This window comes from Pseudophryne corroboree, chromosome 3 (genome assembly GCF_028390025.1).
Source record: "Pseudophryne corroboree isolate aPseCor3 chromosome 3, aPseCor3.hap2, whole genome shotgun sequence".
Taxonomy (NCBI): domain Eukaryota; kingdom Metazoa; phylum Chordata; class Amphibia; order Anura; family Myobatrachidae; genus Pseudophryne; species Pseudophryne corroboree.
The window spans coordinates 98797950-98824155 of NC_086446.1; the positions used below are offsets into that span (position 1 = coordinate 98797950).

The following is a 26206-nucleotide window of genomic DNA, read 5'->3' on the forward strand; positions in this document are numbered from 1 at the left end:
CAGGCAATGTCTACTGACATCCAGCACAATCTGTGCCTCTGCTGCAGCCCTTGTAGTTGTCTTTTTTCCCTCAGAAAAAGCTTTTTCTGGAGCTGCTGTGAGCAGCTCTTCCTGTTACATGCTTGCACTGCAAGCACCAACTACAAACTGAGCTCCTGTGCATGGAGGCGGGGTGATATAGGAGGCGGCGCTGTGCATCTTGGGAAGAAGGTCAAAGCTTTTGAGCCTGTTGGTGCTTTGGATCAAGATCCTACTCTACACCCCAATGTCTATCCTTGTGGAGCCCAGTGTACCCCGCAGCAGAAAAAGGGTGTTATATATAAAATATGAAAAAATGGTACACGATGACAGACGGGAGGTGGGGGGGACCATTGACACTGGGATGAGGATGCTCTGCCACTGGGATCTATTATGTCTAGAGGGGTGGGGGTAGATAATGCTGAGAATCTTTTGCCACTATGAAGGGAGGGGTGACTATTTCTGATGGGTGGGTAGTAACTTTACAGTGGGGGACTATGGATACGAGGGATGGGAAGAGGGGGGGGGAAGGGGGGGGGGGAAGAGAGAGGGGAATGTAAAACCCCCCTCAGGTATTTTTATTAAAAAAATTTTTTTTTTTTTTTTTAAATAAAAATATGTAGACAATACTTTTTACACTTTTTTAAATTAAGAGACAAAAAAAATAAAAATACATTTCTGAGCAGTTCTTTGCAAAAATCAACTGTTAAGTGGTTAAGAGGGTTGGTGTGTCTGGTACAAAGATAATTGGTACAATTGCCCATCCTTTTGGCACAATGCCCACGACAGGGGCCCTGCACTCTAGACTTGAATCTTAGGAATATTAGGGATCCACCTGATGAAGTCACCTGGTCGTGGTAGGTGGGCCTATATTGTTGGCCAAAAATATGCCAAGAACCTCAATTTGACTCCATGTTAAATTGCAGAGTTTAATATAATTGTTCTGATTAGCCATGTTCTTATTAATTAAGAGTGTGCATCTGCATTTTCTCTTTAATCTTACATGCACCTAGCCTGTGCACAGTGCATGATACCAGCCAAGCATACAGTCTTCCTGCTGCAATTACACTAGTTAAGGCGGCAAAATGATTATAAATAAACTCACCGTGATGTCGCCAGTATAATTAAAATTTCTGGCCATAGACAGCACTGAAGATCTCTGGTAGCCTCGTCTCTATCTATTTCAACAAGCCCAGCTCATGCCCATTAGAAAAAGCTTTACTGTAAAGCTCTGAGTGATGGGTTAACACTGATATAAAGCTGGATACAATGAGTGGATTTGAGGGACACACTGGAAGTGATGGAATAGAAGTGAGTGGGGGAATAGGAGATGGAGAATGGTGAACCAGGCACCAGAAGGTAGACAGGACACAAAGGTAAACTAGGAATGAGAAACTGAAGTGGAGAGAACAGGAGCACCAAGCAAGGGGGCTAGATAGTGTATCTTGGGGGGTTCCAGACACTGGATAGACAGTGTCTAGGTAGTCAATAGTTAGTCAATAGGTGGACCCCATACTGTCGACAAGCAATAGGTCGACGACATGACAATAATTGACACACAAAATGTTCAAGAAATGTTTTTAATTTTTTTTTCAAGTTTGGCTTCATTTACCATGCACATGGACCACAACTGGGAATAGTAACCTGTGGAGGGCGTGATGGTACACTAATTGGAGACACATATGGTGAAACATACAAAATTACACCCCAAAACCAAAAATACTTTGGTCTCGACCATTTGCATGTCAACCTTTTGACCCCTTTGTATCCATTGACCTTAGATAGTCGACCTATTGACCCTGTCAGTCTTTTGATTCTGTCCCCCATATGGCCTCGGCCTATAGACTGTCTGTCTAACTTCTGTAGACCTATTATACCACACCCGCATCTTGTTGAGCAAATGCCTATTCCAAACCATGAGGACTTGGTCATCTACTGTGAAATATTCAATAAAAATATATATCAGTCAAATATTTTCTTAAGTTTGTGAGATACTAATATCGATGATGCAGTTGTTAGTACAGTCAGTTTCATCTACCTGATAGTCCTGTGGGACACTGTAATCTTCCGCTGTAGAATGTTCCGGATAAAGAGGAGTGGGATATGTCTCCAGCTTATTTCTGTTATTGGACCCATCTGCAGGAAATACACAACATAACACACTGTTTATTGTGAGGAAAACAGAAGCCCTATTCTGCCAACTGAACAGGAGCCACCGATGTATTTAGAGGGTGGTCTAAATAAAGAGTAGTTGCAAGGCTGGTGGTCTAAAGAAAGAGAGTAGTTGCAAGGCTTTTGGCTCATGCTTGCGTTTCTTATTCCCGAAAGAATGAAAGGCAGTACCAACTATCTGCCACAGAACAGATTCCCTGGCAGATCGTGCTCGGAAGGACCTGTAAATTCAGAAATGTATGGACGTTACCTCCAGTGACTTCCTAAATCATGGAGGCCAGTTTTGCACAAAACATAAAATCCCCAACGACTGTGATTAAGCAAATAGCTGGTGCAATCATAGGCCTCTACTGGGGATGCAGTCAGTTTACCTCCAATCAAAATCCCGACGTTCAAAATCCCGACACCAATTGACCGATGGTCAAAATCCCGACAAGGTCAAAATCCCGACATAGACAAAATACCGATATTTAAAATACCGACAAGGTCAAAATACAGACATGTAAAATGCCGACAGGTCAAAATACTGACATGAGTTTTTCATGATTTTTTTCATTGAAACCGACTTGTTCATACTTTACCATCCCAGTGGACCTGGAGGGGGAATATAATAGTGTGCCGAGCGTAGCGAGGCACCGTGCCCGAAGCATGGCGAGCGCAGCGAGCCATGCGAGGGGACGCGGTACACTTTATATGGTGTCCATGTTGACTTATGTCGACATACACACAAAAACCAACAAGAAAACGCGTGTCGATATTTTGACCTTGTCGGTATTTTAAATGTCGGTTTTTGTCCTTGTCGGGATTTTGACCATCGGTCAATTGGTGTCGGCATTTTGAATGTCGGGATTTTGATTGGAGGTATTTCATACCGATCCCCTCTACTGGTGAGTACTGCTAGTGACATACTACAGGACAAGAATGTGATTACCTTTAGTGAAACCACATAGAAAAACAAACAATCGATCGGCTGTGTGGTGGGCGGGCAGGGGGATTATTACACTAACGACCATTCACTAACAGCAGAAGCGCAGAATATATATATATATATATATATATATATATATATATATATATATATATATATATACACACACACACACACACACACACACACACACACATATATACATACACACACACACATATATACATACATATACATATACACACACACACACACACACACACACACACACACACACACACATATATATATATACCTAGTACAGTGTTTCCCACAGTAGTGGGAATGATAGCACTCTCCAGACTTTAAATAATAATCGATTTTTAGGTCAAGTCTGTCAAGTGATTATTATTTCAAGTCTGGAGAGTGCCATCACTCCCACTGCTGTGGGAAACAGTGTACTGTACTATGGGTTCCACCTGTACATGGGTTGGACTCTGATTTGGCACCCCAGTGGCTGTCCTGGTTGGGTGAGAGTGCGACATACATACAGTGGGGCAAAAAAGTATTTGGACAGCCACCGATTGTGCAAGTTGACCCACTTAAAAAGATGGGAGAGGTCTGTAATTTCCATCATAGGTACACTTCAACTGTGAGAGACAGAATCTGAAAAAAAAAAAAAAAAAAAAAAGAACTAGGAAATCACATTGTATGATTTTTAAAAAATTATTTGTATATTCTTGCGGAAAATAAATATTTGGACAATCAAAAAGATTAACTCAATACTTTGTAATATAACCTCGGTTGGCAATTACAGAGGTCAAACATTTCCTGTAGTTCTTGACCAGGTTTGCAGACACTGTAGCAGGTATTTTGGCCCACTCTTCCATGCAGATCTTCTCTAGATCTGTCATGTTTTGGGGCTGTCGCCGGGCAACACGGACTTTCAACTCCCTCCACAGATTTTCTATTGGGTTGAGGTCTGGAGATTGGCTAGGCCACTCCAGTACCTTGAAATGCTTCTTACGGAGCCACTCCTTAGTTGCCCGGGCGGTGTGTTTGGGGTCATTGTCATGCTGGAAGATCCAGCCACATTCCATCTTCAATGCTCTTACTGAGTGAAGGAGGTTTTTGCCCAAAATCTCACAATACATGGCCCCATTCATCCTCTCCTTAATACAGATCAGTCGCCCTGTCCCCTTTGCAGAAAAGCAGCCCCAAAGCATGATGTTTCCACCCCCATGCTTCACAGTGGGTATGGTGTTCTTGGGATGCCATTCATCATTCTTCTCCCTCCAAACACGGCAAGTGGAGTTTATACCAAAAAGTTCTATTTCGCTCTCATCTGACCACATTACATTCTCCCAATCCTCCTCTGGATCATCCAGATGGTCCCTGGCAAACTTTAGACGGGCCTGGACATGTGCTGGCTTAAGCAGGGGGACCTTTCGGGCGCTGCAGGATTTCAATCCATGACGATGTAGTGGGTTACTAATGGTAACCTTTCTGACTGTGGTCCCAGCTTTCTTGAGGTCATTGACCAGGTCCCCCCTCGTGTAGTTCTGGGCTGATTCCTCACCGTTCTCAAGATCATTGATACCCCACGAGGTGAGATCTTGCATGGAGCCCCAGGTCGAGGGAGATTGTCAGTGATCTTGTATTTCTTTAATTTTTTAATAATTGCGTCAACAGTTGATCTCTTCTCACCAAGCTGCTTGCTTATTGTCGAGTAGCGCATCTCAGCCTTGTGCAGCTCTACAATTTTGTCCCTGGTGTCCTTAGACAGCTGTCTGGTCTTGGCCATGGTGGAGAGGTAGCAGTCTGACTGTTTGAGAGTGTGGACAGGCGTCTTTTATATAGATAACCAGTTCAAACAGGTGCCATTAATACAAGTAACGAGTGGAGGCTAGAAGAGCTTCTTAATGAAGAAGTAACAGGTCTGTGAGAGACAGAAATCTTGCTGCGGTGTCCAAATATTTATTTTCAAGAATATACAAGTAAATTGTTTTTAAAAAAAAATCATACAATGTGATTTCCTGTTTTTTTTTCTTCAGATTCTGTCTCTTACAGTTGAAGTGTACCTATGATGGAAATTACAGACCTCTCATCTTTTTAAGTGGGTCAACTTGCACAATCGGTGGCGGTCCAAATACTTTTTTGCCCCACTGTGTATATGTATATTTGTTTATATAGTCCCAAGGCAGATAGCACTCTCACTCTTGTGGTTCACAACAGCTGGGGTGTCGTCCTCAGAGCCATGAGAATTATCTTCAAGTCTCCATATATACTGCAGGAATAGGGCACTTACTAGATTTTTTTGTTGTTGCTAAATATGTGTGTGTGTGTGTGTGTGTGTGTGTGTGTGTGTGTGTGTGTGTGTAATTTTTATATTTTTTTTGTATTTTGTTAATTTCCTAGAGCTCTTTATGTTCTTTATGATTGTTTGTGTGTTTTATGTGCAGTAATATAGTTTTATACCTACGGAGTGCCTTTGGCCCTAACATTGTGTAATTTTAGGATTTGCTATGATGCGTTCAGGAGCTTATCCGGTGGAACGCATGGAGTGTTGTCATAGCGACGCTTTCGGATAAGCATTGAACGGCCGTGTAGGCCGGTGGCAGAAATAACACGCGATGGTTGTATTTTGCAGCAATGCAGCCATGGTAGCACTTCCGCCCGGCTGGTTGGCAGCTGGCGGAAATATCCCTGGCGGCGGGGAGCTGAATGAGTCTCATAAGGTACGGTGTCTCGCTGTGAGACCTGGTGAATGCTGGTGGCAGCGGACATAATGTGTAATGAGGAACCTTGTTGTGGATCCAGTGGGATCTATTTGACACATGTACTCACTTCCGGTCGCGAGCGTGGAACGCAAACGGGTTAATAAGTGAATATCTCTATATTTAGTTGCTCGTTATGGTGTGTACTGCTGGTGTGTTGATCATTATATGTAATGTTGAATCATATATAAGTAATGATGTGTTTATACTTTTATAAAACATAAATACAAAGTACAGCCTAGTTCCTGTGTGGATGACACGTGGGCGGGTACCTGGGATACTCTGCAGGTGTAAATAGGCGCAGTTTGACATGTGGTGACTTATGCTGTCTCAGCTGGGCATCTGGGTCTTGAAAAAGGGCCACGCTGGGCCCAAAACGTCGACATGTGTGCCTACTGTTATGCTGGGAGTAAATAAAACTATTTCCGATTTCAAACTTCAAGAAGACTGGTGAGTGCTGTCTTTACCATTGGATATATATTTGGCAAACTGTGGAATATTTCATAGAACGGTCTGAGATTTACTGCACCCCAGCATGATGCAATGTGGACTTTGCGAGTGCTATCACCTTTTTTGGAATATTATATATATATATATATATATATATATATATATATATATATATATATATATATATATATATATATATATACACACACATATATACACACACATATATACACACACACATAAATAAATAAATAAAAAAGGAGATTTATGGGAAGACTTACCGTGGTTAAATCTCTTTCTGCAAGATACACTGGATTCCACATTGGGGTGTGTAGTTGGATCTTGATCCGAGGCACCAACAGGCTAAACGCTTTGACTGTTCCCAGGATGCACTGCACTGCTTCCTCTATAACCCCGCCTCTGTGCACAGGAGCTCAGTTTTGTTAACCAGTCCAATGCAGTAGCAGGTAAAGAGATGGTAGATGTTAGTCACATAGAACCACGTTCTCACGACAGGAGAAGGGACTAGCGGCTAATGCCATACAAACCCAAAGAAGCCAAGTGCGTCAGGTGGGCACCCTGTGGAACCCAGTGTACCTCGCAGAAAGAGATTTAACCATGGTAAGTCTTAACATAAATCTCCTTTTCTGCAGCGGGGTACACTGGGATTCAACAGGGAATAACATCGGGGATGTCCTAAAGTAGTTCCTCATGGGAGGGGACGCACTGTAGCGGGCACAAGAACCCGGCGTCCAAAGGAAGCATCCAGGGAGGCGGCAGTATCAAAGGCATAGAACCTGATGAACATGTTCACAGAGGACCACGTAGCCTCCTTGCACAATTTTTCAGCGGAAGCGCCATGGCGGGCCGCCCAAGAAGGTCCAACAGACCGAGTAGAATGGGCCTTGATAACAGCAGGAGCTGGGAGACCAGCCTGTGCATAAGCTTGTGCAATCACCATTCTAATCCATCTGGCCAAGGTTTGCTTATTTGCAGGCCAGCCACGTTTATGAAAACAAAACAGTACAAAGAATGAATCTGACCTCCTCATAGAGGCAGTCCTCTCCACATATATACAAAGAGCCCGTACCACAGCCAAAGACCACTCTTTGGAGAACAAACCAGAAGAGATAAAGGCAGGAACCACAATCTCTTGGTTAAGGTGGAAAGATGACACCACCTTAAGCAAATAACAGGGCGAGTTCGAAAAACTGCCCAGTCACGGTAAAATATCAGAAAGGGTGGACGACAGGACAAGGCGCCTAGGTCCGACACCCGTATACTTATTCTCCTTGATCTCTCTGCTGCTTTTGACACTGTTGACCACTCTCGTCTCATACAAACACTACAATTCCTAGGTAGTCAGGACACAGCCCTTTCTTGGTTCTCATCCTACCTACCTAATCGCTCCTTCAGTGTTCGTTTCTCTGATTCCACCTTCTCTTCGTTACCTCTCTCAGTTGGAGTACCGCAAGGCTCAGTCTTAGATCCTCTGCTTTTCTCTATCTATACCTCATCTCTTGGCAAACTAATCAACTCTTTCGGATTTGAGTACCATCTGTATGCGGATGATACTCAAATCTACCTATCCTCCCCAGATTTGCACCATCTGTATTGGGCCGTGTCACTTAATGACTTTCTGCCATTTCATCATGGATGATATCTCGCCACCTCAAACTTAATATTTCCAAAACAGAATTAATATTTCCACCGGCCAATGGTAGTTACCAACCTGATATCTCTATCACTGTTGAGAACTCGGCAATCATCCCTACCCCACAAGCTTGCTGCCTAGGTGTCATTCTTGACTCTGAACTGTCCTTTGTTCCCCACATTCAATCTGTCTCCAGATCATGTTACATACATCTCAGAAACATATCCAAAATACGACCATACCTTACACAAGACACAGGAAAAACTCTAATCCATGCTCTCATTATCTCCCGCATCGATTATTGTAATAGTCTCCTGACCGGTTTTCCCAAACATAGGCTCTCACCACTACAATCCATTTTGAATGCAGCTGCGAGACTAATCTTCCTCGCTAGATATTCATCATTTGCAGTTCCGCTCTGTCAATCCCTCCATTGGTAACCAGTATTCTACCGTATTAAAATATAAAATACTTTTACTTACATACAAGGCTATTAACCAAACTGCACCAACATACATCTCTTCACTCATCTCAAAATATCTCCCTATCCGACCTCTCCTCTCTGCACAAGATCTGCGTCTCTCTTCCACACGCATTACTTATTCACACTCAAAATTACGGGACCTTATCTGGGCTTCACCCACTCTGTGGAATGCCTCCCACGCATAATAAAATTCGCCTCTAGTCTCCAAACGTTCCCTGAAAACTCACCTCTTCAGACAAGCCTATCAAATTACAGACCCACCCACATAACAGTCAGTGCTTCCCTATCTAATTACATCCTCTCTGTACAGTACACATAACATCACATATCTTGTCTTTCTTTACTCTCACACCCACCTGACACTTGGCCAACATTGCAGGGTGATCATATAGTACAACCCATTAAGAACCTAGCAATCTGGTGGGCCATTATGCAATAGGTAGCATCTATCCTTGTGTATCTATGGCTATTTCCCCATAGATTGTAAGCGTGCGAGCAGGGCCTTCCTACCTCTATGCCTGTCTGTTTTTACCCAGTTTTGTTCTATTACTGTTCTAATTGTAAAGCGCAACGGAATATACTGTGCTATATAAGAAACTGTTATTAAATAAAATAAATGTGCTAATAAAAGCAGTACACAAACGGAGAACTAAGTCGGTATGGGGTGACTGAAACACACAGAAAAATATACTGAGTTGTATAGCACACTAATGTGACTAACTCAGTGCACAGAATATAGTGATAGCAAGGGTGTGATACACTAAATGAAAACACACAGCAGCTATAGGCACACTCAGTCACAAACACAATGCAGATATAAAGTGCACAACGATAATACAGCACTGGACAGGCAAATTACATATGACAATAGATATGTATATGCAGAGATATAACAATGCACAGTAATACTGGATGTATATCACAGAATAATTGTACCACCTATTCTGTTATAATTACACTTGTTCTTAACCAACGACATAACTAAACGACATGTAGAATACTCAAGTGACTGTAAAAGCACGGCGCTGTGACAGGTGGCTTTACAGAGGAGACATCAGCCCAGCAATAACGTTGAGAGCAGCCCTTGCTGTAGAAATGGCGCCAGATCTCTGCAGGGAATGAGGGAGAAAGTGAAAGCAGCTCCAGGGTGGGAACACCTGAGGATGGCGCCCGGAGTTGGGGGGGAGGGGCTACAGGTCAGCGCCTTATCCCCTCACGCTGGACTTCACCACCGGTACTTATGGAGACTTTATCAAATGGTTTTTCAAGAAAACCAACCTGCGCTCTGGCTGCCCTGGTGGCTATAGTGGGTTCCCTGAGCCATACAGTTTCCACGCCAGCCACACGGTCCGTCTCCTGGAGACCACGCGGGATCGGGATTTAGCCTGGCGGGTCCCACCTGAGGGACCCTCTTACCTCCTCCCCGTGTCCTGCAGCCACACGATCCTGGAAATGTGCAGCGGCGGTGTGCCAAAATACCGGTGCGTCTCCGCTGTAAGTACACGGGAACCAGGCCGCGGGAGTATACAGCGCCGCAGTGGGGAGGTGATGGAGCCGTAGCAGAGCATGTCCCCTGGACATAAAAAGTGCTGCGGCCCATGAGCTATCTTCAATAAAGCTATAGTCTTCTTTTCTTCAGGACTACCTAACGCAGCCCCCCGTTAGTGACCTGCTATGCAGGCACCAACTTTAAAACTGAGCTCCTGTGCACGGAGGCAGGGTTATAGAGGAGGCGGTGCAGTGCATCCTGGGAACAGTCAAAGCTTTTAGCGTGTTGGTGCCTCGGATCAAGATCCAACTCTACATCCCGATACCCTGTGGAATCCCAGTGTACCCCGCAGCAGAAAATACATTTAGAAAATACATCCATAAAAATTATGAGTTTTGCTGGTTTCCTTACCTTCACCGGGTACTGAAAGAGTACCGAGCTGGAAAGGGTTAATAAAAGTAAAACAGCTTTAAAAAGGGATCTTAGAAAGCAGCAATTAGCAGAGGCATGCCTAGGAAGGCTGCATTCTGATGGGAAGGGTCTGGGCGGCTCAGTTTCCCTATTGTAGAAATTGTCCATGTGTTTGCAGATTGCTGCGGAGCTGCTCCGCAGCACTGTAAAGATTCCCTGATGGTCAGCACAGAAAGCAACCAGAGAGTGATGTCACTTAGGCAACAGGGACTAGAGTAGTTGGGAGCAGCCCTAGTGCCCCCAGGGTAGCAATTGGCAACTAGGGGTCTCAGAGAGCCCCCACTTCCCCCCTGTGCTAGAACACAACAGTCTACAGCAGGGGTGGGGAACCCACCGGCCCGGAGGCCGTATACAGCCCGCAAAGCCATTTGTTCTGGCCCGCCCGCTAGTTTGGCAGTGAGACACGCCGCCACTCAGTCCAGCGGCAGCGTGTCTCAGCTGTTAGTAGCTGCGCTCTCCTCCCTGCCCTATGTCCGGCAGCCGCGGGTAGGATCTCAAACCAGCCGCCGTTTCGTGAGCCAATCAGAGCTCGCGGACCGGCAGCCAATCAGGAGCCACCGCTGCCGGTCCACAAGCTCAGATTGGCTAACGAACTGGCGGCTGGTTTGAGGTCCTACATGCTGCTGCAGCCTGACATAGCCGCGCTCTCCTCCCTGCCATGACCCGACAGCTGAGACACGCCCCGCTGCCGCCACCGGATGGACCTGCAGCAGCGGTGAGCGATCTGACACTCTGGGGGCACTTTATTATTATTATCCTTTATTTATATGGCACTACAAGGGTTCCGCAGCGCCCAATTACAGAGTAGAATCAAACAGGAAAACAGCAACTTACAGTTGATGACTGTATAGGACAAGTACAGGGTAAATAAACATAGTTACATCAGCAGATGACACTGGAATAAGTATCAGGTGGCAGTAGACTGCTGGATGTGGTACAGTTGAAGATTATTAAAGTAAGACAAAGGATAGGCACATGAGGGAAGAGGGCCCTGCTCGTGAGAGCTTACAATCTAAAGGGGAGGGGTAGACAGACAGGGGTGACACAGATGGGGTACATAGAGAATGTAGAACAGAGGCTTAGGATGAGATTTGGCTGGATTTGGTGAAGAAGTGGGTCTTGAGAGCCCCTTTTAAGTTTTGTAGAGAGGTGGAGAGTCTGAGGGGGGAGAGGTAGGGAATTCCAGAGAAGTGGTGCAGCACGTGAAAAATCTTGGAGATAGGAGTGGAAGGAAGTAATCCGTAGGCAGGAGAGTCGTCGTGCATTAGCAGAGCGAAGAGGACGGGTGGGAGTGTAAAGGGAGATAAGGTCAGAGATGTTTGTCTGACACTCTGGGGGCACTTGTTTGTCACCTGACATATACCTGGCACTGTGGGGGCATTTGTATACCTGGCACTGCAGGGCATTTGTGGATCTGGCACTGCACTATTGGGGGCATATATGTATCACATCCCATTTTAAATTATCCACACCCATTTTTGGGGGCGCGCGCACACAGTACCTCTAATGGGCAGACCTACTGGGGGCAGGGTAATTTTTGTAAGTTGAGAATTTTTGTATGGCCCCCGAAGGATTTTATAAATATCCAAATGGCCCTTGGTAGAAAAAAGGTTTCCCACCCCTAATCTACAGTAACATTAACACACATTTATCTCACTCAGCTAATAAAGACACCAAATGGAAGAGGTCACACTCATCCACTCAGCTGATCCAGGAGTTACCCATACTGTATGGCTGTGGTGCAGTTGAAAATAAGAATTTACTTACCGATAATTCTATTTCTCGGAGTCCGTAGTGGATGCTGGGGTTCCTGAAAGGACCATGGGGAATAGCGGCCCCGCAGGAGACAGGGCACAAAAAGTAAAGCCCTAGGATCAGGTGGTGTGCACTGGCTCCTCCCCCCATGACCCTCCTCCAAGCCTCAGCCAGGATACTGTGCCCGGACGAGCGTACACAATAAGGAAGGATTTTGAATCCCGGGTAAGACTCATACCAGCCACACCAATCACACTGTACAACCTGTGATCTGAACCCAGTTAACAGTATGATAACAGCGGAGCCTCTGAAAAGATGGCTCACAACAATAATAACCCGATTTTTGTAACTATGTACAAGTATTGCAGATAATCCGCACTTAGGATGGGCGCCCAGCATCCACTACGGACTCCGAGAAACAGAATTATCGGTAAGTAAATTCTTATTTTCTCTATCGTCCTAGTGGATGCTGGGGTTCCTGAAAGGACCATGGGGATTATACCAAAGCTCCCAAACGGGCAGGAGAGTGCGGATGACTCTGCAGCACCGAATGAGAGAACTCCAGGTCCTCCTTAGCCAGGGTATCAATTTTGTAGAATTTAGCAAACGTGTTTGCCCCTGACCAAGTAGCTGCTCGGCAAAGTTGTAAAGCCGAGACCCCTCGGGCAGCCGCCCAAGATGAGCCCACCTTCCTTGTGGAATGGGCATTTACAGATTTTGGCTGTGGCAGGCCTGCCACAGAATGTGCAAGCTGAATTGTACTACAAATCCAACGAGCAATAGTCTGCTTAGAAGCAGGAGCACCCAGCTTTTTTGGGTGCCTACAATATAAACAGCAAGTCAGACTTTCTGACTCCAGCCGTCCTGGAATTATATATATATATATATATTTTCAGGGCCCTGACAACGTCTAGCAACTTGGAGTCCTCCAAGTCCCTAGTAGCCGCAGGCACCACAATAGGTTGTTTCAGGTGAAACGCTGACACCACCTTAGGAAGAAACTGGGGACGAGTCCGCAGTTCTGCCCTGTCCGAATGGAAAATCAAATATGGGCTTTTGTAAGACAAAACCGCCAATTTTGACAATCGCCTGGCCGAGGCCAGGGCCAACAGCATGGTCACTTTCCATGTGAGATATTTCAAATCCACAGATTTGAGTGGTTCAAACCAATATGATTTGAGGAATCCCAACACTACGTTGAGATCCCACGGTGCCACTGGAGGCACACAAGGGCTGTATATGCAATACTCCCTTGACAACGTCTGGACTTCAGGAACTGAAGCCAATTCTTTCTGGAAGAAAATCTATAGGGCCGAAACTTGAACCTTAATGGACCCCAATTTGAGGCTCATAGACACTCCTGTTTGCAGGAAGTGCAGAAATCGACCTAGTTGAAATTTTTTCGTGGGGCCCTCCTGGCCTCACCCACGCAACATATTTTTACCACATGTGGTGATAACGTTGTGCGGTCACCTCCTTCCTGGCTTTGACCAGGGTAGGTATGACCTCTTCCAGAATGCCTTTTCCCTTAGGATCCGGCGTTCAAACCGCCATGCCGTCAAACGCAGTCGCGGTAAGTCTTGGAACAGACAAGGTCCCTGCTGGAGCAGGTCCTTTCTTAAAGGCCGATGCCACGGTTCCTCTTGGAACAGACATGGTACTTGCTGAAAGCAAATCCCTTCTTAGCTCCCGAGGCCATTAGTCCTCTGTGAGCATCTCTTGAAGTTCCGGTTACCAAGTCCCTCTTGGCCAATCCGGAGCCACGAGTATAGTTCTTACTCCTCTATGTCTTATAATTCTCAATACCTTGGGTATGAGAAGCAGAGAAGGGAACACATACACCGACTGTTACACCCACGGTGTTACCAGGACGTCCACAGCTATCGCTTGAAGGTCTCGTGACCTGGCGCAATACCTGTCCCATTTTTTTGTTCGGGCGGGACGCCATCATGTCCACCTTTGGTCTTTCCCAACGGTTCACAATCATGCGGAAAACTTCCCGATGAAGTTCCCACTCTCCCGGGTGGAGGTCGTGCCTGCTGAGGAAGTCTGCTTCCCAGTCGTCCACTCCCGGAATGAACACTGCTGACAGTGCTATCACATGATTTTCCGCCTAGCGAAAAATCCTTGCAGTTTTGTCACTGCCCTCCTGCTTCTTGTGCCGCCCTTTCTGTTTACGTGGGCGACTGCCGTGATGTTATCCCACTGGATCAATACCGGCTGACCTTGAAGCAGAGGTCTTGCTAAGCTTAGAGCATTATAAATTTGTTCTTAGCTCCAGTATATTTATGTGGAGAGAATTCTCCAGACTTGATCACACTCCTTGTGTGACTGCTCCCCAGCCTCTCAGGCTGGCCTCCGTGGTCACGAGCATCCAATCCTGAATGCCGAATCTGCGGCCCTCTAGAAGATGAGCACTCTGTAATCACCACAGGAGAGACACCCTTGTCCTTGGATATAGGGTTATCCGCTGATGCATCTGAAGATGCGATCCGGACCATTTGTCCAGCAGATCCCACTGAAGAGTTCTTGCGTGAAATCTGCCGAATGGAAGCGCTTCGTAATAAGCCACCATTTTTACCAGGACTCTTGTGCAATGATGCACTGACACTTTTCCTGGTTTTAGGAGGATCCCGATTAGCTCGGATAACTCCCTGGCTTTCTCCTCTGGGAGAAACACTTTTTCCTGGACTGTGTCCAGAATCATCCCTAGGACCAGCAGACGTGTCGTCGGAACAACTGCGGTTTTGGAATATTTAGAATCCACCCGTGCTGTCGTAGAACTACTTGAGATAGTGCTACTCCGACCTCCAACTGTTCTCTGGACCTTGTTCTTATCAGGAGGTCGTCCATTTTCTTTGAAGACGAATCCTCCTTTTGGTCATTATCTTGGTAAGGACCCGGGGTGCCTTGGACAATCCAACGGCATCGTCTTGAAACTGATAGTGACAGTTCTGTACCACGAACCTGAGGTACCCTTGGTGAGAAAAGGCAAATTTTGGGACATGGAGGTAAGCATCCCTGATGTCCCGGGACACCATATAGTCCCCTTGTTCTTTGCTATCACTGCTCTGAGTGACTCCATCTGGATTTGAACCCTTGTAAGTGTTCAAATTTTTCAGATTTAGAATAGGTCTCACCTAGCCTTCAGTACCACCATATAGTGTGGAGTAATACCCCTTTCCTTGTTGTCGGAGGGGTAAATTTATTATCACCTGCTGGGAATACAGCTTGTGAATTGTTTTCAATACTGCCTCCCTGTCGGAGGGAGACATTGGTACAGCAGACTACAGGAACCTGCGAGGGGGGAAACCTCTCGACATTCCAATCTATACCCCTTGGATACTACTTGTAGGATCCAGGGGTCCTGTACGGTCCCAGCGTCATGCTGAGAACTTGGTAGAAGCGGTGGAGGGCTTCTGTTCCTGGGAATGGGCTGCCTGCTGCAGTCTTCTTCCCTTTCCTCTATCCCTGGGCAGATATGACTCTTATAGGGACGAAAGGACTGAGGCTGAAAAGACGGTGTCTTTTTCTGCAGAGATGTGACTTAGGGTAAAAAACGGTGGATTTTCCAGCAGTTCCCCTGGCCACCAGGTCCCATGGACCGACCCCAAATAACTCCTCCCCTTTATACGGCAATACATCTTTGTGCCGTTTGGAATCTGCATCACCTGACCACTGTCGTGTCCATAAACATCTTCTTGCAGATATGGACATCGCATTTACTCTTGATGCCAGAGTGCAAATATCCCTCTGCGCATCTCGCATATATAGAAATGCATCCTTTAAATGCTCTATAGTCAATAAAATACTGTCCCTGTCAAAGGTATCAATATTTTTAGTCAGGGAATCCGACCAAGCCACCTCAGCTCTGCACATCCAGGCTGAGGCGATCGCTGGTCGCAGTATAACACCAGCATGTGTGTGTATACTTTTTAGGATATTTTTCAGCCTCCTATCAGCTGGCTCCTTAAGTACAGCCCTATCCGTAGATGGTACCGCCACTTGTTCTGATAAGCGTGTGAGCGCCTTATCCACCCTGAGGGGTGTTTCCCACCGCGCCTTAACTTCTGGCGGGAAAGGGTATACCGCCAATAATTTTCTATCGGGGGAAACCCACGCATCATCACACACTTCATTTAATTTATCTGATTCAGGAAAAACTACAGGTAGTTTTTTCACCTCACACATAATACCCTTTTTTGTGGTACTTGGAGTATCAGAAATATGTAACACCTCCTTCATTGCTCTTAACGTGTGGCCCTAAAAGAAAATACGTTTGTTTCTTCACCGTCGACACTGAAATCAGTGTCCGTGTCTGGGTCTGTGTCGACCGACTGAGGTAAATGGGCATTTTACAGCCCCTGACTGTGTTTGAGACGCCTGGACAGATACTAATTTGTTCGCCGGCCCTCTCATGTCGTCAACCGGCTTGCAGCGTGTTGACATTGTCACGTAATTTCCATAAATAAGCCATCCATTCCGGTGTCGACTCCCTAGAGAGTGACATCACCATTACAGGCAATTTGCTCCGCCTCCTCACCAACATCGTCCTCATACATGTCGACACACACGTACCGACATATAGCACACACACACAGGGAATGCTCTGATAGAGGACAGGACCCCACTAGCCCCTTGGGGAGACAGAGGGAGAGTTTGCCAGCACACACCAAAGCGCTATATTTTACAGGGATAGCCTTATAATAAGTGCTCCCTTATAGCTGCTTTTATAAAATCACAATTTCGCCAAATTTTGCCCCCCCTCTCTTGATTTAACCCTGTTTCTGTAGTGCAGTGCAGGGGAGAGCCTGGGAGCCTTCCTGACCAGCGGAACTGTGTGAGGAAATGGCGCTGTGTGCTGAGGAGATAGGCCCCGCCCCCTTTTCGGCGGGCTCGTCTCCCGCTTAAAAATGGATTCTGGCAGGGGTTAAATATCTCCATATAGCCCCGGAGGCTATATGTGAGGTATTTTTTGCCAAAAAAAGGATTTTCATTGCTGCCCAGGGCGCCCCCCCCCAGCGCCCTGCACCCTCAGTGACTGCCGTGTGAAGTGTGCTGAGAGCAATGGCGCACAGCTGCAGTGCTGTGCGCTACCTTAAGAAGACTGAGGAGTCTTCTGCCGCCGATTCTGGACCTTCTTCTCTTTTCAGCATCTGCAAGGGGGCCGGCGGCGAGGCTCCGGTGACCATCCAGGCTGTACCTGTGATCGTCCCTCTGGAGCTAATGTCCAGTAGCCAAAGAAGCCAATCCATCCTGCACGCAGGTGAGTTCACTTCTTCTCCCCTAAGTCCCTCGTTGCAGTGATCCTGTTGCCAGCAGGACTCACTGTAAAATAAAAAACCTAAGCTAAACTTTTCTAAGCAGCTCTTTAGGAGAGCCACCTAGATTGCACCCTTCTCGGCCGGGCACAAAAACCTAACTGGAGGAGGGTCATGGGGGGAGGAGCCAGTGCACACCACCTGATCCTAGGGCTTTACTTTTTGTGCCCTGTCTCCTGCGGGGCCGCTATTCCCCATGGTCCTTTCAGGAACCCCAGCATCCACTAGGACGATAGAGAAAAGAAAAAATAAGAATTTACTTACCGATAATTCTATTTCTCTGAGTCCGTAGTGGATGCTGGGGTTCCTGAAAGGACCATGGGGAATAGCGGCTCCGCAGGAGACAGGGCACAAAAGTAAAGCTTTACGATCAGGTGGTGTGTACTGGCTCCTCCCCCTATGACCCTCCTCCAAGCCTCAGTTAGGTACTGTGCCCGGACGAGCGTACACAATAAGGAAGGATTTATGAATCCCGGGTAAGACTCATACCAGCCACACCAATCACACCGTACAACCTGTGATATAAACCCAGTTAACAGTATGATAACAGAAGAGCCTCTAAAAGATGGCTCCCTACAACAATAACCCGAATTAGTTAACAATAACTATGTACAATTATTGCAGATAATCCGCACTTGGGATGGGCGCCCAGCATCCACTACGGACTCCGAGAAATAGAATTATCGGTAAGTAAATTCTTATTTTCTCTATCGTCCTAGTGGATGCTGGGGCTCCTGAAAGGACCATGGGGATTATACCAAAGCTCCCAAACGGGCGGGAGAGTGCGGATGACTCTGCAGCACCGAATGAGAGAACTCCAGGTCCTCCTTAGCCAGAGTATCAAGTTTGTAAAATTTTACAAACGTGTTCTCCCCTGACCACGTAGCTGCTCGGCAAAGTTGTAATGCCGAGACCCCTCGGGCAGCCGCCCAAGATGAGCCCACCTTCCTTGTGGAGTGGGCCTTTACAGATTTAGGCTGTGGCAGGCCTGCCACAGAGTGTGCAAGTTGGATTGTGCTACAGATCCAACGAGCAATCGTCTGCTTAGACGCAGGAGCACCCATCTTGTTGGGTGCATACAATATAAACAACGAGTCAGATTTTCTGACTCCAGCTGTCCTTGCAATATATATTTTCAATGCTCTGACAACATCCAGTAACTTGGAGTCCTCCAAGTCACTTGTAGCCGCAGGCACTACAATAGGCTGGTTCAGATGAAATGCTGACACCACCTTAGGGAGAAAATGCGGACGAGTCCGCAGTTCTGCCCTGTCCGAATGGAAAATCAGATATGGGCTTTTGTAAGATAAAGCTGCCAGTTCTGACACTCTCCTGGCCGAAGCCAGGGCTAGTAGCATGGTCACTTTCCATGTGAGATATTTCAAATCCACATTATTTAGTGGTTCAAACCAATGAGATTTGAGAAAGTCCAAAACAACATTGAGATCCCACGGTGCCACTGGGGGCACCACAGGAGGCTGTATATGCAGCACTCCCTTAACAAAAGTCTGGACTTCAGGAACTGAAGCCAATTCTTTCTGGAAGAAAATCGACAGGGCCGAAATTTGAACCTTTATAGATCCCAATTTGAGACCCATAGACAATCCTGATTGCAGGAAATGTAGGAATCGACCCAGTTGAAATTCCTCCGTCGGAGCACTCCGATCCTCGCACCACGCAACATATTTTCGCCAAATGCGGTGATAATGTTGCGCGGTTACTTCCTTCCGTGCTTTAATCAAAGTAGGAATGACTTCTTCCGGCATGCCTTTTTCCTTTAGGATCCGGCGTTCAACCGCCATGCCGTCAAACGCAGCCGCGGTAAGTCTTGAAACAGACCGGGACCCTGCTGAAGCAAGTCCCTTCTCAGAGGTAGAGGCCACGGATCTTCCGTGATCATCTCTTGAAGTTCCGGGTACCAAGTTCTTCTTGGCCAATCCGGAACCACTAGTATCGTTCTTACGCCTCTTTGCCGTATAATTCTCAATACTTTTGGTATGAGAGGCAGAGGAGGAAACACATATACCGACTGGTACACCCAAGGCGTTACCAGCGCGTCCACAGCTATTGCCTGCGGATCTCTTGACCTGGCGCAATACCTGTCCAGTTTTTTGTTGAGGCGAGACGCCATCATGTCCACCATTGGTCTTTCCCAACGGGTTACCAGCATGTGGAAAACTTCTGGATGAAGTCCCCACTCTCCCGGGTGAAGGTCGTGTCTGCTGAGGAAGTCTGCTTCCCAGTTGTCCACTCCCGGGATGAACACTGCTGACAGTGCTATCACATGATTTTCCGCCCAGCGAAGAATCCTTGCAGCTTCTGCCATTGCACTCCTGCTTCTTGTGCCGCCCTGTCTGTTCACATGGGCGACTGCCGTGATGTTGTCCGACTGGATCAACACCGGCTTTCCCTGAAGCAGAGGTTCTGCCTGGCTTAGAGCATTGTAGATTGCTCTTAGTTCCAGAATGTTTATGTGAAGAGACGTTTCCAGGCTCGTCCACACTCCCTGGAAGTTTCTTCCTTGTGTGACTGCTCCCCAGCCTCTCAGGCTGGCGTCCGTGGTCACCAGGATCCAATCCTGTATGCCGAATCTGCGGCCCTCCAATAGATGAGCACTCTGTAACCACCACAGAAGAGATACCCTTGTCCTTGGAGACAGGGTTATCCGCTGGTGCATCTGAAGATGCGACCCTGACCATTTGTCCAACAGATCCCTCTGGAAAATTCTTGCGTGGAATCTGACGAATGGAATTGCTTCGTAAGAAGCCACCATTTTTCCCAGGACTCTTGTGCATTGATGTACAGACACCTTTCCTGGTTTTAGGAGGTTCCTGACAAGCTCGGATAACTCCTTGGCTTTTTCCTCCGGGAGAAAAACCTTTTTCTGAACCGTGTCCAGAATCATCCCTAGGAACAACAGACGTGTTGTCGGAATTAACTGGGATTTTGGAATATTCAGAATCCACCCGTGCTGTTTTAGCACTTCTTGAGACAGTGCTAATCCCATCTCTAGCTGTTCTCTGGACCTTGCCCTTATTAGGAGATCGTCCAAGTATGGGATAATTAATACGCCTTTTCTTCGAAGAAGAATCATCATCTCGGCCATTACCTTGGTAAAGACCCGAGGTGCCGTGGACAATCCGAACGGCAGCGTCTGAAACTGATAGTGACAGTTCTGTACGACGAACCTGAGGTACCCCTGGTGTGAGGGGTAAATTGGAACGTGGAGATACGCATCCTTGATGTCCAAGGATACCATAAAGTCCCCTTCTTCTAGGTTCGCTATCACTGCTCTGAGTGACTCCATCTTGAACTTGAACTTCTTTATGTACAGGTTCAAGGACTTCAGATTTAGAATAGGTCTTACCGAGCCATCCGGCTTCGGTACCACAAATAGAGTGGAATAATACCCCTTTCCTTGTTGTAAAAGAGGTACCTTGACTATCACCTGCTGAGAGTACAGCTTGTGAATGGCTTCCAAGACCGTCACCCTGTCGGAGGGGGACGTTGGTAAAGCAGACTTCAGGAAACGGCGAGGTGGATTCGTCTCTAGTTCTAACCTGTACCCCTGAGATATTATCTGCAGGATCCAGGGATCTACCTGCGAGTGAGCCCACTGCGCGCTGAAATTCTTGAGACAACCCCCCACCGCCCCCGAGTCCGCTTGAGAAGCCCCAGCGTCATGCTGAGGTTTTTGTAGAAGCGGGGGAGGGCTTCTGTTCCTGGGAAGGAGCTGCCTGTTGCCGTCTCTTCCCCCTACCTCTGCCTCGTGGCAGATATGAATATCCCTTTGCTCTCTTGTTTTTAAAGGAACGAAAGGGCTGCGGTTGAAAAGTCGGTGTCTTTTTCTGTTGGGGAGTGACTTGAGGTAAAAAGGTGGATTTCCCGGCTGTAGCCGTGGCCACCAAATCCGATAGACCGACTCCAAATAACTCCTCCCCTTTATACGGCAAAACTTCCATATGCCGTTTTGAGTCCGCATCGCCTGACCACTGTCGCGTCCATAAACTTCTTCTGGCCGAAATGGACATAGCACTTACCCGTGATGCCAGTGTGCAGATATCCCTCTGTGCATCACGCATATAAAGAAATGCATCCTTTATTTGCTCTAAAGACAGTAAAACATTGTCCCTATCCAGGGTATCAATATTTTCAATCAGGGACTCTGACCAAGCTACCCCAGCACTGCACATCCAGGCTGTCGCTATAGCTGGTCGTAGTAAAACACCTGTATGTGTGTATATACTTTTTTGGATATTTTCCATCCTCCTATCTGCTGGATCTTTAAGTGCGGCCGTCTCAGGAGAGGGTAACGCCACTTGTTTTGATAAGCGTGTGAGCGCCTTGTCCACCCTAGGAGGTGTTTCCCAGCGCGCCCTAACCTCTGGCGGGAAAGGGTATAAAGCCAATAACTTCTTTGAAATTAGCATTTTTTTATCGGGGGCAACCCACGCTTCATCACACACCTCATTTAATTCTTCTGATTCAGGAAAAACTATAGGTAGTTTTTTCACACCCCACATAATACCCTGTTTAGTGGTACCTGTAGTATCAGCTATATGTAACGCCTCCTTCATTGCCAAAATCATATAACGTGTGGCCCTACTGGAAAATACGGTTGATTCGTCACCGTCACCACTAGAATCAGTGCCTGTGTCTGGGTCTGTGTCGACCGACTGAGGCAAAGGGCGTTTTACAGCTCCTGACGGTGTTTGAGGCGCCTGGACAGGCACTAATTGATTGTCCGGCCGTCTCATGTCGTCAAACGACTGCTTTAGCGTGTTGACACTATCCCGTAATTCCATAAATAAAGGCATCCATTCTGGTGTCGACCCCCTAGGAGGTGACATCCCCATATTTGGCAATTGCTCCGCCTCTACACCAATATCGTCCTCATACATGTCGACACACACGTACCGACACACAGCAGACACACAGGGAATGCTCTTAACGAAGACAGGACCCCACTAGCCCTTTGGGGAGACAGAGGGAGAGTTTGCCAGCACACACCAAAAGCGCTATATATGACAGGGATAGCCTTATAATAAGTGCTCCCTGTATAGCTGCTTTAATAATATATTTTTGCCACAATTTTGCCCCCCCCTCTCTTTTTTACCCTGTTTCTGTAGTGCAGTGCAGGGGAGAGCCTGGGAGCCGTCCTGACCAGCGGAGCTGTGTAAGGAAAATGGCGCTGTGTGCTGAGGAGATAGGCCCCGCCCCTTTTTCGGCGGCCTCGTCTCCCGCTCTTTAGTGGATTCTGGCAGGGGTTAAATATCTCCATATAGCCCCCGGAGGCTATATGTGAGGTATTTTTAGCCAAATTAGGTTTTCATTTGCCTCCCAGGGCGCCCCCCTCCCAGCGCCCTGCACCCTCAGTGACTGCCGTGTGAAGTGTGCTGAGAGGAAAATGGCGCACAGCTGCAGTGCTGTGCGCTACCTTTAGAAGACCGAGGAGTCTTCTGCCGCCGATTCTGGACCTCTTCTCGTTTCAGCATCTGCAAGGGGGCCGGCGGCGAGGCTCCGGTGACCATCCAGGCTGTACCTGTGATCGTCCCTCTGGAGCTAATGTCCAGTAGCCAAGAAGCCAATCCATCCTGCACGCAGGTGAGTTCACTTCTTCTCCCCTAAGTCCCTCGTTGCAGTGATCCTGTTGCCAGCAGGACTCACTGTAAAATAAAAAACCTAAGCTAAACTTTTCTAAGCAGCTCTTTAGGAGAGCCACCTAGATTGTACCCTTCTCGGCCGGGCACAAAAATCTAACTGAGGCTTGGAGGAGGGTCATAGGGGGAGGAGCCAGTGCACACCACCTGATCGTAAAGCTTTACTTTTGTGCCCTGTCTCCTGCGGAGCCGCTATTCCCCATGGTCCTTTCAGGAACCCCAGCATCCACTAGGACGATAGAGAAATATAAAACATTTACTATAATGGTTCTAGCTGAGAGACGATACCAACTGTACATAACCCTGCAATCACCACTGATGTGAATGCTTAATTAGAACTCTTACCCACAGACGTCAAGGGCAGAAGTTGCTCCACCATCACGTCCTTGTACAGATCCCTGTGTTCCTCTATATACGCCTCTTCCTGCATAGAGAGATAGACAGCGACATCCAGACACCTTATAGGAACCTGACACACACAATGACACAGTCATCACCCAGACACCTCCCCTGGTGTTACCATATATTGTCCCATTCCCAGCAGTCACCTCTCCAGTCATCACCCAGACACCTCCCCTGGTGTTACTGTATAATGCCCCATTCCCCCCAGCAGTCACCTCTCCAGTCATCACCCAGACACCTCCCCTGGTGTTACTGTATAATGCCCCATTCCCAGCAGTCACCTCTCCAGTCATCACCCAGACACCTCCCCTGGTGTTACTGTATAATGCCCCATTCCCAGCAGTCACCTCTCCAGTCAGCAGCTGAATGATCTTGTTGGTGAGTTCCAGGATCTTCTGTTCACGGTCTCTCTCATGTGTTAGCGAGTGAGGTGGAGGCACCATGATGGGGCTCTGGGTCCTGCTCAGTCCTCCTGACATGCAGGAGCCACTGCTGGGGGTCAGACTATCAGTAGTCTCCTTCTTCATAGGTATATAATGCTACATAATGAGACAGACACTTATAAACGTACATCACTCACTCCCCTATAATGCTCTGCAGTTTTTCATTTGCAGTGACTTAGGGCATGATTCAGATTTGCACACAATGCAGTATTGCCCACTATCACTAAATTATGCTAATGCAGCAGGAGGCATTTTGTGCACATAGACTTGCATGAACAATGGCCAACTGTGCAACCCTCTGGTTACACAGAATGCCTGGGGAATTCACGCTGTTGGGGCCAGGACGCCTCAGCACACCTACAAAATGAGGGCAACATGTCCCCTTTTGTAAAATGGTCCCTGTCGCTGCCCCCTACCAGCCACCAATGGCCACAGAATGACTGACACTTAGGGAGCACCGAGAGCGATTTTCTGCAGTCACAGAACCTGCACACGTGCTGATCAACAAACATCCGAGATGTACACAAGCCGTCGGAGTGTGCCTCTGAATCAGGCCCCAAGTTAATGACATCACAGTGACACTCCCAGAAGCCCTCACCTCTCCGGTCAGCAGGTAGATGATCTCCAGGGTGAGGCTTAATATCCTCTCAGTCATGTGACTCCTGCTCTTGTCCATCCTGACGGTTCTAAGACTAACTTCTGGTCATGGACCCCACACCGACATCTGTAGATGAAAATACTATGTAAGACAAAATGTCAGATTGCTTCAGAAGGGAAACAGAACTTTTCCATCAGCATTCAGTCAGGCAGGCCAAGATTTGCAGAGTGACACACCTACATGTGTGTATGATAAAAATATATTTCAATTTAGTGTATGATTAGGGCTAATTAATTGTTCCACGTCCCATAACTGTCACCAGGTCCTCAGGTATTATTTTCTTTTATACTTTACTACACAATTCCTGGTGCTTCATCCAGCCCGCAAAGCATATGATGTGTGAGGTAAAGCGCAGCGTTTCCTAAACACACTCCTGCTTCAGCACAGGTGCATACCACCTAACTCTCTCGATTTTGCAGGTACAGTCCCATTTTTCGGACACTGTCCCACCTGCGGTCTGCAGTGTCCCGCAAAGAGGGGGTATGGGTAGTTGTGAGGCCCCCTCTCACTCAATGCTCTAGGGATTGGGGGTATGTCCAGCAGCTCCCAGAGCACTGAGCATGTCACCACTGTGACAGAAAATAAGATTTTACTTACCGATAAATCTATTTCTCGTAGTCCGTAGTGGATGCTGGGGACTCCGTCAGGACCATGGGGATTAGCGGCTCCGCAGGAGACAGGGCACAAAAATAAAGCTTTAGGATCAGGTGGTGTGCACTGGCTCCTCCCCCTATGACCCTCCTCCAAGCCTCAGTTAGGATACTGTGCCCGGACGAGCGTACACAATAAGGAAGGATATTGAATCCCGGGTAAGACTCATACCAGCCACACCAATCACACCATACAACTTGTGATCTGAACCCAGTTAACAGTATGACAACGTAGGAGCCTCTGAACAGACGGCTCACAACAAGAACAACCCGATTTTTTGTAACAATAACTATGTACAAGTATTGCAGACAATCCGCACTTGGGATGGGCGCCCAGCATCCACTACGGACTACGAGAAATAGATTTATCGGTAAGTAAAATCTTATTTTCTCTAACGTCCTAGTGGATGCTGGGGACTCCGTCAGGCCATGGGGATTATACCAAAGCTCCCAAACGGGCGGGAGAGTGCGGATGACTCTGCAGCACCGAATGAGAGAACTCCAGGTCCTCTTTAGTCAGGGTATCAAATTTGTAGAATTTTACAAACGTGTTCTCCCCCGACCACGTAGCTGCTCGGCAGAGTTGTAATGCCGAGACCCCTCGGGCAGCCGCCCAGGATGAGCCCACCTTCCTTGTGGAATGGGCCTTGACAGATTTAGGCTGTGGCAGGCCTGCCACAGAATGTGCAAGTTGAATTGTGCTACAAATCCAACGAGCAATCGTCTGCTTAGAAGCAGGAGCACCCAGCTTGTTGGGTGCATACAGTATAAACAGCGAGTCAGATTTTCTGACTCCAGCCGTCCTTGAAATATATATTTTCAATGCCCTGACAACGTCCAGCAACTTGGAATCTTCCAAATCGCTATTAGCCGCAGGCACCACAATAGGCTGGTT

The 26206-nt window shown here is 47.2% G+C and overlaps 1 protein-coding gene across 3 annotated transcripts in view; it reads right to left on the reverse strand.

Moving 5' to 3' along the window:
* The window catches only part of LOC135054867 (gastrula zinc finger protein XlCGF57.1-like), a 99805-nt gene that overhangs the window by 60556 nt on the left and 13043 nt on the right, over window positions 1–26206 (reverse strand). For 2 of the 3 annotated variants that reach the window (XM_063958276.1, XM_063958275.1), the window contains exons 3-6: window positions 24602–24727; window positions 23908–24099; window positions 23504–23627; window positions 2057–2154 (exon numbers count right to left, since the gene is read on the reverse strand). In XM_063958276.1, coding sequence (XP_063814346.1) covers window positions 2057–2154; window positions 23504–23627; window positions 23908–24099; window positions 24602–24679 — 492 coding nt within the window. In that variant the 5' untranslated portion in view covers window positions 24680–24727. The remainder of the gene's footprint in view (window positions 1–2056; window positions 2155–23503; window positions 23628–23907; window positions 24100–24601; window positions 24728–26206) is intronic. The other variant, XM_063958277.1, reaches the window with a different exon arrangement.